Source organism: Perca fluviatilis, chromosome 11 (assembly GCF_010015445.1).
Source record: "Perca fluviatilis chromosome 11, GENO_Pfluv_1.0, whole genome shotgun sequence".
Lineage (NCBI taxonomy): Eukaryota > Metazoa > Chordata > Actinopteri > Perciformes > Percidae > Perca > Perca fluviatilis.
In genome coordinates this window covers 39,196,738-39,208,926 of record NC_053122.1, presented here as the reverse complement: position 1 = coordinate 39,208,926, position 12,189 = coordinate 39,196,738, and the positions used below count along the sequence as shown (strand labels likewise).

The 12,189-nt window shown below is 41.9% G+C and overlaps 1 protein-coding gene across 2 annotated transcripts in view; it reads left to right on the top strand.

Moving 5' to 3' along the window:
* Positions 1–12,189, top strand: part of LOC120568116 (receptor-type tyrosine-protein phosphatase N2-like) — a 315,377-nt gene that overhangs the window by 164,881 nt on the left and 138,307 nt on the right. For both annotated transcript variants that reach the window (XM_039815379.1, XM_039815378.1), the window contains exon 12: positions 10,008–10,072. In XM_039815379.1, the coding sequence (XP_039671313.1) occupies positions 10,008–10,072 (65 nt within the window). The remainder of the gene's footprint in view (positions 1–10,007; positions 10,073–12,189) is intronic.

The window sequence follows — 12,189 nt, the reverse complement described above, 5'->3', positions numbered from 1 at the left end:
TAAATGCCAGCAATTAAAGTGGTGAACAGTGTTCACACAACAAGGCAAACAAACACATTACGCTTGTTGTGTAATTCTAACAGCTGAGTTCAACATCACTTATGGGAGGTGTGGACTCGATGACCCACATGTTAACTTTACAGCAAGAGGTTTCATCATGCTGCTGCAGGAGGCAAATTCAGATCTCATTTTGTAAAGACAAAAAAAGTTTGAAGGCAAATCTTCAAAACCTAAACTTTTATTGGACGAGCAAAGCAAAAATGTCCACCCTTATCTCAGGAGCACAGTGATACAGTCACAGGTTTGTGGTACTTTTCTGAGAGCTAACCTTTTGCTACATTAGCATGCTCCTTGTACTTCTTGGGTTCCCGTGTTCTCTGTCTCTTTCCTTTTGTCTTTTGTCCTCCTCTCCTTTTTGTCCCATTCCCCTCTTTGTTGTCTTGTCCTTCGTGTCTCCTTCTTAACTGATTCTCCTCCTTCCTCCTTCAACCAACTCCTCTTCCTCGTTCACATAATTTTTCTTTCTTTCTTCCTCCCCTCCCCCTCCTTCCTCTCCCATTCTTTTTCTGTTCTCTCAATCTTTACATCTCCCTCTCCCTCTCTCTCCTCACTTAATGGTCTCTCGTCCCCCAGGTGGCCCTAGATGCCATTTCGGCCCCCTGCTTTTGAATTTAATTACACATGGCATTGTCTTCTATGACCCCCCCCCCCACCCCACACACACACATAAATATAACCCAAGCCACTGCTGCTAGATCACTGCAGGCAATAACACCCAGGGGCGGGGGAGTGTTGGATCAACACGGAACAGATTGAAGGCTGAAAAGTTGATATTGGAAATCAAATTAATGCAAGTGAGAGCGACACCATATCTAATTAAGATGCTTTTGAAAAACCGACAAGCAAACCTGGTTTGACAGAAATACTCATGACTCGTAGCATTGATGATGAGATGAAGAGAAAATTTACAAAATGTTAGAAATGTCTTTTTTATGGGGGAAAAGTCTGCTTTATGTTGGACATTTGGTGCTTTAAATGATACGGCGGGTTAGAAAAAATAATGTTAATGAATGGTTTGTTTGTGTTATTTTGTGATATTTTCCAGAGTGATCATTGTGACATTTGTTTGTCTGTTGCTACTGTAGTTTGGGAACACTTGATTATACCTCTTCAAAGTGCTGTTAGTGTTTAATAAAATGTTATTTTGCTGTTTGACAGAGACAATGCACACATATATTGCATATATGAAAATATATGGTTATCATGTTTCTTTTCAACCGTTTCAAGAAAAAAACAACTGGTAAAGACTATATCAGTAGACTTTCTAAAAGGGTATTTGGTAACACTTTACTTGAAGGTATCTACATAAGAGTGACATGACACTGTCATGAACACATAACTTGTGTCATGACAAAAACCGAATGACACTTACTAAAAGAAGCGTTATGTCATAAAGGTTTATGACTTGTTTATAATGTTTATGACACGTTCATGACAGTGTCATGTTACTCTTATGTAGATACCTTCAAGTAAAGTGTAACTGGATATTTTTTACTTCCTTTCCTGTTGCATACTTTGTAATTGTACTGTATTTCATATACTGCTTATGTCATTTGGGCACAAAACACCTGGCTTTTTTGTATCTAGAATAAGCTTTACCTGCTGAAACAAATGGCAGAACTTCACTTCTTATTACTTCTCCTGACTTTCTGATCGGTTTTTCTTTTAGCTTTTTTTTAAATATATATTAACGGCAACATTTCCCCTGCTGCTTTTTCTTATTAGCCGCAACATTTGTTTTCATGTTGTTTTTTTTTTCATTATCTGCAAGACATTCAGTGATGGTTGGGTGGATTGGACCGGATCTTACAGGGGCACAGAAAAAAAAACAGGCAGTAATATATTTTAATTTGCCTAGGGATAGTGGCTCTTATGATCAACTAATGTGATTACATCTCTGTACTGTGTCACTGCAGCGGTGGAGCTCCACTGCGCTCCCTGCCTTTGGTTTTGAAGGATGGCTGTTGTTTACTTCTCATTATACGACTCCTGAAATGTACCCGGGAGGGTGAGTGAGAGGTGTGGAGGTTGGGTGGGTGTATGGGTGCGGTTAGACGTTGAAATAACGACCCCTCAGTGCCGGAAAAGCATCTATTCTGTTGGTCCAGGACTCGTGGAGCCAGCCTGGGCCTTTCCCTTTTGTCAACAGTGAAAAATGAAGCATTTCTGAATCCCTGGCACTCGCTGTGTTTCCCTCAAGGCGCCTCAGATACATTGAGTTAACATAAAGCAAAATTCAGGACAGGGGCTGCCTGGGTGACAAATGAAGCGCCTCTGTGTGTTTTGGAGGGAAAATAAAGGGGCCCCTTTTGTAGAAATGAGATTTGGACCTCGTTACTTCCTTTAGGCCCAATTTCTCCCCAGCAGTCCAAATGTATCTGAGAGGTACAATGAAAGATGGAATATTCTTGAAATGGAAAAAAGGGAATAATCTGAGTATAGTTCATTTTCCTTGCATTCGCCCTCAGTCTGTAGTCCATCGCAGCTTCATTCCCATTTTGTCACATTATGGCTTATTTTCACACTGCACTGCCAGCCAGCCTAAAAGAGAAGTTGCCAGTCGGTCTGATCACGACACCCAGCCCATTGTTGCTTCTTAAAAATGGATCCAATCTGGGTTTTGGCGAGAAAGCTCGCTAGGGTACAAATGAGGCACCTCGGCTCGCCTGTTCACGAGCAGTGCTCTTATGCGACTTGGACTCATTTGTAGTCTGCAGGAGAGGAGAGGAATAGATGGTTCGGGTAGCTTTTGGCTACATTTTGGAGAGGCAGCAGTGCTGCGGGGTTGCGGGGGTCCAAAGACTTGTTGGCTAATTAGAGGGAGCTCGCCACCTGTGATGCAGTCAAGCTCGCTCTCTCTGGGGAACCAGACAGACGCCCGTGATGCTGCAAATTTTCTGATTCCTTCCCAACAAAAATCATGTTGAGTGCTTTCATGTTTGTTTGTGTGTCGGTATGTTAGGCCTTTTACTCTGGTTCTGTTTCAGGAATTAAATGTGTTTGTGTTTGTTTGTATGTAGGTGTGTGTCTGTATGTGTGTAGGTGGGTGTTTGTGTGGGTGTCAATTAGGCTGTCCTGCAGATGCATCTCAAATAGGTTTTGCTTTACCAATTAATGAAAGGCAGCAGAGTTTTTACTTGTTTCACTGGTCTGGTCCCAAAGTTGCCTGCTATTTACCATCGCTGGCTGTGTTTCATTTGAACTTAATTATAATCCTTTAAAACATTTCGTAGTAATCAATCCATTGGCACCATTGCAACTTTTTTCAAAGTAAGTGACAATAGTTGCACTTGGCACTAATAAAGGATTGACAGCATCAGATTTAAAGAAATACAACTGATAGTAAAACAAAAGTAAGTTAAAGCTGCTAAAATGAGTCTTTATTTCTGGAGGCAAGAGCTTATAGCTCCAGAAGCTTCAAAACTAACTTCTCAACAAACCATTTCTCACCCCATCTTCCTTATCTCTTCCAAAAAAATGTAAGATCAAGACATGATATCCGGCAATTGTGCTGCAGGCATTTTTGGCCTGCAGCACAATGTCAGCTTTAAACAGTCTTTTTTTCTACTGTAACCTGGCCCTAAGGGCTCCATCCTACCAGCACGTAATAGCAGAAACATTTTTAGAGAGTGGTGCAGCAGCCATTGCACGACCAGCTTGCTGGTACGCCCCGACACTAACCCAAACCTTACACACTGGATCATGATGGATAAGGTGAAATGTGTCTTCCCACGAAAAACGCTTCCATAGGTTGTTTGTTCAAGCAGCAATTACAACTCATTTTATGACAGTTATGACAGGAGCAAAGCAGAATGTAATGGGACAAAGTATAGGAGCGCTAAGTTCTGCGTATGGATGGGTCAAACAAACAGGACTTTCACCCAGGAGACTGGGGTTTGTGTCACTTTTGAAACTAAATGTAAACAGCATGTTTTTTTTTACTTCACCGTCACGTGCGTAACCAGAAATAAAGCACCCAAACCACGATGCTTTTCTTAAATAGTAGTTTTGTTGCCTAAACATAACTACAAATAATGTGGCAGTAAAAGAGGTACAATTTGTTTTTATTCAATACTAATTCAAATACAAGTAAGCAATAAGAGTTGCAAGGTGTCAAGTAACCAGGAGAAAGTGCAGCTATGAAAATGGCAAGAATTTACTGTTAATTACCGTATTGGTCCGAATATAAGACAACCCCCGCTTTTTCAAGATAGGAAATAGATAGAAAGAATAGATAGGTCAAACAGCAAACAGCCAGCCACAAATAGTCTAGAAACAAAGCATCAGGCTGTCTGTCCATGGCTATATGATGCTAACTGCAGAATGGATTTCAAGGAATTTGCGCGCCGACTAATGGCCTCCAACGTTTATGTTTTCTACGAATCTTTGAGTTAACCAAGGGGGTAAGCTTCGCTTCAGAACTCGAAACCTCCTATGGCGCCATTTTGATGCTACAAAGCCATCACCTCCCGTTAGCATTCCACTGACTAGCATTCATTTTGACGTCACTTTGACAGCAAATAACTTTACATCTGAAGCGTTTAAAGACTCTATTTGTCTGCTGTATTTTTTAAAGAAACACGACAATGTATAAAAGGCTCCATTACCTTGTAGCTCACGTTATGGCTCCGTAGCAGACGCTTTTATAAAAATAGGCTAACGATTGGGTCATAACCACGAGACTTACTGTCACACAGTAGAGGAATTACTGTATAGTACAGGAGAAGCTCACAGGCAGTTTTGACTTACATTAGCTGTTTAGGTTTAATTACTAATGTTAACTAGCATTTTAGTTAGTAAGTTTAAGTCAATGTTAAGTTTAATTAGCCTGTGCCTATGTTATCTCCTTACAGCTGAGTCGCAACGCCACCATCAGCTGGCTTGATTCCAGCTGAGATTTTAGCTATGTCCCAATTCATAATATGTCCCAATTCATAATATGTCCCAATTCATAGACCGATTGTGTCACACCGGCGCGACGAAGGCTGTCCCATTTCGTTTAATTTCGAAGGCTCCTTTGCGGTCCACAAATGCGGCCTCCTTTTTACGAATTTGGAGGTCCCAAATGTTGTATCCTTCGCAGCCCCAGGATTCCCAGCATTCATTTCAGCATTTAGTCAGAAGCACAGGCAAGCACAAATGCTAACAACCAATGTCTTTTATTTTTTTTATTTTTACAATTGTCATCTTGTATTTCATTATTAAATTCACTTCTGAGAATGTTTTAGGCGAGAAATTAACTGTGTTGATGTCGAATATAGGCAGTGTTATGAAAATGTATGGATAATATAAAATTTGCTCCAACTTTGCTTTGGAGGGTAGAAGTCCCATAAACTGCCTGACGCCAGCTAGCTCTGCGGGAGTAGCAAGATATCTGGCCGGCCCGTCCTGTGAGCTGACTGGATCTCTGGGTCTCAGGGACAGATATTCACATGTACATGAGGGTTTATTATTTCTTGTCCTCTCTCTTTGAGACACTTAACCAAATGGTAAAATACAAAGAACTTCTGGCTCTATTTCTGTGCTGTAGTTAACGTTTAGATCACTTATCAGCTACGGCTGTCAAGGTTGCTAGGCGACAGGAGCGGCGCTTCGACGCAAACAGGAAATGCTTGTAGACTTTGAGGCTGTGGCCTGAATTGGGACATAGCTTTTATTTGAGATGATCACTGTGTCTCTCCATGTTTCAGGCCCTGGCACTAGCTAGCTGTGAGGGACAGTGACTGGCTTCAGTTAGGAGGGCAACACATGTTTTACTCGTTTCGTGTTGTTGGCGACATCTGTTGCTGTGGGTGTATTAACATAAAAATGTCTAGACGCCAAATGTAAGACAACCCCACTTTTTCAGACGTATTTAAAAAAAAAACATCTTATATTTGGACCAATACGGTACATAGAGCTACTGCACTGCTCTCTATGGCTAGAACCATTCAAGCATGTTGCACTTCTGACCACACCCCGTTTAGTGATGTCACAACAACTGTTTTACCTTTGACAAGTGATGGAAAACTCCTGAGACAGCAGTTTGCTGAAGAGGTGGGAGAACCCAAACAAGAAGCAACCGACGTCTCCTTCAGACATGTGTAACACTGAACCACAAGTCTGTTCAGATGCTGCTCAGTGAACAAAAGAAGAGGCAATGCTGACAAACCAATTCAGCCACTTCAGCTTCTATTTCTTGCTGAAGGGAGCCAAGCCTGCAGTTGCTACCTGCTCACAGCACTATTAAGACATGTCTGTCTTGGCTATCGCCGACAAGGTGTTCATACGTCTCTGTCTGGGGCTTGGACGCCGACTACTGTGCTGCTTCTCCATTTGCAACAGTTCACATTGGTTTTACTACAGTATGAGTCTAATTTCCATACTTTATGAATACCTGCCATCATATAACATGCTTACAGATACAATGCAGTAACCAAAAGATGCACACACTAATTTCAGTTTTTTTAAACCTGGACCCTATTTCCCTAGGCATTAGTGTCTAATAGACTGATGTGACCAAATCTTTGAATTTGGTCCAGTATTGAATGAGAACGTAGAGATGGGCCAACACGTACAGAGCTCCTATGTCACCTAATGGGGCAATTGGCACCCTCAATTTTTGTCCATTAAAATTTATCGTTTTTGCCACAGGCTCAGATTGTTATTAAAAGTGTCTGACAACATTATTGATCTCACGAGGTGACTTGTTGTCTGAAGACAGCGGTGTGGAGAGTGGAACGCGAGTCGGGGAAAAGGTGTTCGGGAGTATGTTGTTTCCTACTAAGCTACAGAAATGATAGGCTCCTGTTCTCTAATAGCCTATTTAAATGATTTCGACAAGGTGGAGGAGGTTGTTATAGTTATGACCACCTGTATTCATTTGAGCCAGAGTAGACTACAGGCAACGGATGAAGAGCGGACGAGGTGAGAGAGCACGAGAGAGAGAGACTAAGAGACTGCACGGTGTTTTGTGCGGTCAATAGGATTTAATAGATCCATGGTTTTGCGTTATCTAAAAGATTTTCAATGAAGATAATGGTTGGTATTTGCTCATGTCTCTATCACAGCCCTGCTGATTAGAGGGGGGGAATCCTATCACTGGATACATCCTGACCACAGATATCTGGCAGCAACAGGTCCCACTTCTGAAAACATATTCTTTTGGCATATAGGGACACAGCACACACACAAGCTCCACCAATATGCCGAGCCTCGCAGCCCTCCAGCCACTGCTTCCCCCTCCTCCGCCCGCTGCCTCGCTCTCTCACCTCGTCCACTCTTCATCCGTAGCCTATAGCCTACTCTGGCTCAAATGAAGACGGGCGGTCATTGAACTATAATGACCTCATCCACATTGGCGAAATCATTTTAAATAGGCCATTGAGCCATGGCACTGAAAATCTTTTAGATAACAGGAGTTTATTGGCTAATTTCTGTAGCCTACTCCGAAACAACAGACTCCCAGAACGCCTTTTTCCCGACTGGCATTCTACTGTCCTGGTTGGACAACAAGTCCGAGGGTGGACAACAAGTCTGAGGGTGGACAACAAGTCTAAGGGTGGACAACAAGTCCAAGGGTGCCAATTGCCCCAATAGGTAACATTTTAGCTCGGGATGCGCCAGCCGGTCACTGTGATCTCCCTCAATACTGCCCAAATTCAAAGACTTTTGGTCACATCAGTCTATTAGGCACAAATGCATGGAAAAATGACCCGTTATGTGTTTAGGTATTAGAGAGATGTAGTTGCTAACATAGTGTTTCTTTGCCTAGAGGTGAATTAGATGGTTATACTGTAAAGAGCTACTTATTTGGGGAATAGTGTTTAAGGTCAAAGTCTGTGGTGGCAACACATGGCAACACTATCAAATCATGCTCTGATAGATTGAAAGACTGAAATCTGAATTTGGAGAACTGTGGCAGAGGTCAAGGATCGCTATTTGCATATCCTTCATCTGCCTGGTGTGTCAACAAAAGAGACTCGCTCTCTGTCTCCACACCGGTGTATTCAGATGTAGCTTCCCGCTACATCCAGTCACTGTTCCATTATTAATGTGACTACTATCGCCACTGTTCATCACACCCCCAACCGGCTCGTCAGACACCGCCTACCAAGAGCCTGGGTCTGGCCGAGGTTTCTTCCCAAGAGGGAGTTTTTCCTCGCCACTGTCGCACTGCTTGCTCTTGAGGGAATTACTGGAATTGTTGGAATTGTTGGGGCTTTGTAAATTATAGAGTGTGGTCTAGACCTACTCTATCTGTAAAGTGTCTCGAGATAACTTATGTTATGATTTGATACTATAAATAAAATTGAATTGAATTGAATTGAATAGATGCAAAGTAAAGTGAATGTAATTATGAATTCTTTCTTTTTTTTTCATAACATTTTGTTCGTGGCTTTAATATGTGCTCTGCTGTGAATTTTAATTGTAGCCCTCCATTTGTTTCCCTTTAAAGCGATGAAAAAAAGAACTTTGTTCAGAGTTTAATTCTATTTGTGTGGAAATGTATTGTAATATTTGCCTTGCGGCAGGTCAGGTTAGAAGCTCATATTTCATTAAGTGAAGATATGCTACAGTAATAGCTCATTTGGTTCTGGAATGGCAGCATTTATTGTCGTGACCTGTGGAGGTGTTGTTGGTCTAATTCAGCAAACGTTTTTGTCTGAGAAGTGCTCACATGATAACCACAATGACATCACCACCTTCAGCACCTGTTTGATAAAATCCAAACTTCAGTGTAGGCGAGGCACTGACATTAGTTTAAAGAAAAGTTGTAGTCAGATATATGTAAAGGGAGAAAAGATCTTCCTTATTGAACTTTCCCCAATCTTCATAAAAAAGTATACACCCCATTCAATAGTCAATATGACATATCACCAACCATACCATATGATTTTGACATTCTACTATACCTGCTCACCACATCACAAGTTTGAGATATGGCTTGAGATAAGAGTGTCATATCTGAAAATCAAAACAAACTGTTTTAAAGTGTAGTAAACAGCAAAAAACTAAACACCATCATGGTGGTGTTAGTGCGGTCCCTAGTGCAAAATCTTCTATACACATAAAGTCATAAATCAACAAGATATAAGAGTCTACAGCTCTGTTTGGCTGTCGTAGGCACAGTGGTACTTGACCTAAACCTAAATCGACTTTCTTTTCTTAAAGTCCTTGAAGGACATTAACAAAACACATTAATGATAATGCAATCTTACAGCTCTAATATATAAAAATGACAGTAGAACATTTTACGTTTGTAGACTCAGGATGCTTTTTAATCATCTTTAAAGTTTTTACTGGTTAAAAGTGTTTTGGATCAATGCGGTTCTGGATCTGATGTATAAACTGTGTGTTAGGATGAAGAAGGAAGTTATTGATTTTCTTTGAATCAGTCGAGCGCAGAGTTTAAAAAGCTGCTTTGGTGGATTTCGTACCATTAATTACTAGCAGCATCTGCACACACGTGAATGCATACTGCACATTATTGTAGACACCAGGGATTAATCAAATTGGAATGTTTATCCACTTTAAAATACTGTAATGTTGATTGCTGTGTTGGGAAGTTAATGCTGTTTGCAGGGGCGTAGCACACAATTCTGGGCCCTGTAGAAAGGCATTTTCTATGGGTGCCTCCCCGCATCCACAGCTATTCATTCTAGCATCTTTTTGGGCCCTCCTCACATGAGGGCCCTGGGTACTCAGTCCCCTTTTTCCTCCCAGTCCGATGCCCCTGGCTGTTTGTGTAGATTATTGTTTGGCAGTAAACCAATGACTTTATGTGGGGCTGCTTGTTTCTACACACACAGGCCGGGGTCATTATCTATCTATCTATCTATCTATCTATCTATCTATCTATCTATCTATCTATCTATCTATCTATCTATCTATCTATCTATGTTTTTTACATGTTTCAGTTCATGGATGGTTGATTTTTTTAACTCTCTGTTCTTTTCATACTGTAGTTCACCAGAAAGAGGCTCTGGAGAAGGAGGCCAAGGTCAGCATCCTGGAGGCCGGGGTCACCGATGTGAGTACATAAGTTTGTACACTTTTCTTTTCACTGTCAATTTAAATTGACAGTTAAGATGGGTAGTAAGAAATTATAATATGAGTATTCAACCAAAAGCAACACAGTCACTAAAGGGTCAAAAGTATGTGGACAACCCCAACCATGGGCATTCATCTACTGCTACTGTATATATTAGCAGCCTCTACTCTTTTGGAAGTTGGAAGCACTCAATTGTCTAAAATATTACTGTATGCTGAAGCATTTCCCTTTATTGGAATAAAAGGTCCCAGCAAACCATTGAAAATAGCCACAGACCAAAGCATGTGGACAGGGGTGTCCATGTATGAAAATATGAAGCCTAGCAAAAACTATTTTTTAAAGGTGCAGTTCAGGCATTTAACAAAAACAATTTCCCACATATCTCTATTGATATCTTGCATTTCTCAGGTTTTTATGTTTGGTAGAAAATCCGGATGAGTCCTTTTTTTCTAAAAGGCACATTGTTGGTAAAACTTTAAATATGCAATTGTTTGACTTTCTGAACAACCAAATTCCCCTGCCTTGTATTTCTGTCCTTTCTCTCACATTATGTAACTTATTGTAGTCCATGCTTTATAATTGTACTTAAAATAAGAATAAAATAAGTAAGCAGCATTTCTGATGTTTGGCACCCACTCCATCCCTTCCACCTCTCTCTTTCTTTCTCAGCGTCTCTCCCCCTTGGTTTTCGTCTCTTAACATTGCTATTCTCCACCATCTATGCGATAAATAGACTGCTGAGCGTCTGCACTCGCCTATTGATTCAAGAGTTAGTCTGCGACGATGACGGCATGCCATTCACCAAGCTTATCAAAGAGGCAGCAGCAGCGAGGTCTGAGAGAGAAAAAGTTGGAAAAGGGGGGAGGAGGGAAGTAAGGAGAATGAGGGAAGTTAGGAGGGTGGAGTAGAAAGGGTGGAATGGAGGGTGCATCGAGGTGATCAATAGCTGCAAACAGGAGCCAATTATGGCCAATCGAACAACTGTTGCAAGAGAGAGAGAGAGAGAGTGAGAGAAGCAAAGAAAATCCCTCCATCACAGGCTGCCAGATAGAGAAATAGCAAGAGAGTCTCAACCTGCAACAAAACATCCATCATCACCCCATACAGTGTTTATTATAGTTTTATCATACACTGTAAAATAAGAATATTAGCATACTTCATCACAGCTGACAGGTTAAAAATACAACGCAGAGGAGGCGATATGTTTTCTCCCGGACGTGTTTTCCAGCTCAACTCTGAGAGGATATTTTGAAAAGGCCTGCAGGTTTGAGCGTTGGGTTTATTTGGCAGGTGGAGAAATGCATTCTCATTTTCTCATTGATACCTGTGATACCTCAAGTAGCAGCACGTATCTGCCTGTCTGACTGACATCTCTTCTTGGATGTCCACACACCATCTGAAACTCAACCCAGACAAGACTGAGCTCCTTTTCCTTCCAGGGAAGGGCTCTCTTACCCAAGACCTGACTATAACAATTGACAACTCTGTGGTAGTCCCCACCCAGACTGCTAAAAACCTGGGTGTGACACTTGACGACCAACTCTCCTTCACTGCCAACATCGCTGCAACCACCCGATCGTGTAGATACATGCTGCATAACATCAGAAGGATACGTCCCCTTCTAACGCAGAAGGCTCAGGTTCTGGTTCAGGCTCTAGTCATCTCGCGTCTAGACTACTGCAACTCCCTCCTGATTGGCCTGCCTGCATGTGCCATCCGACCTCTGCAGCTCATTCAGAACGCAGCAGCTCGACTTGTCTTCAACCTCCCCAAGTTCTCTCACACTACACCGCTCCTCCGCTCTCTTCACTGGTTAACAGTTGCTGCCCGCATCCGCTTCAAGACACTAGTACTTACATACAGGACATGGTCAAACCATATACCCTAACCCGCCCACTTCCCTCTGCATCAGCCAAACTGCTTGCTGGCCCCTCACAGCGAGGGAGAACTAATCACTCAACGAAATCCAGACTGTTCACTGTCCTGGCTCCCAAATGGTGGAACGAGCTCCCCATCGATATCAGGATGGCTGAAAGCCTACACATCTTCCGCCAAAGGCTAAAAACACATCTCTTCCGACTACACCTCGGATAAAA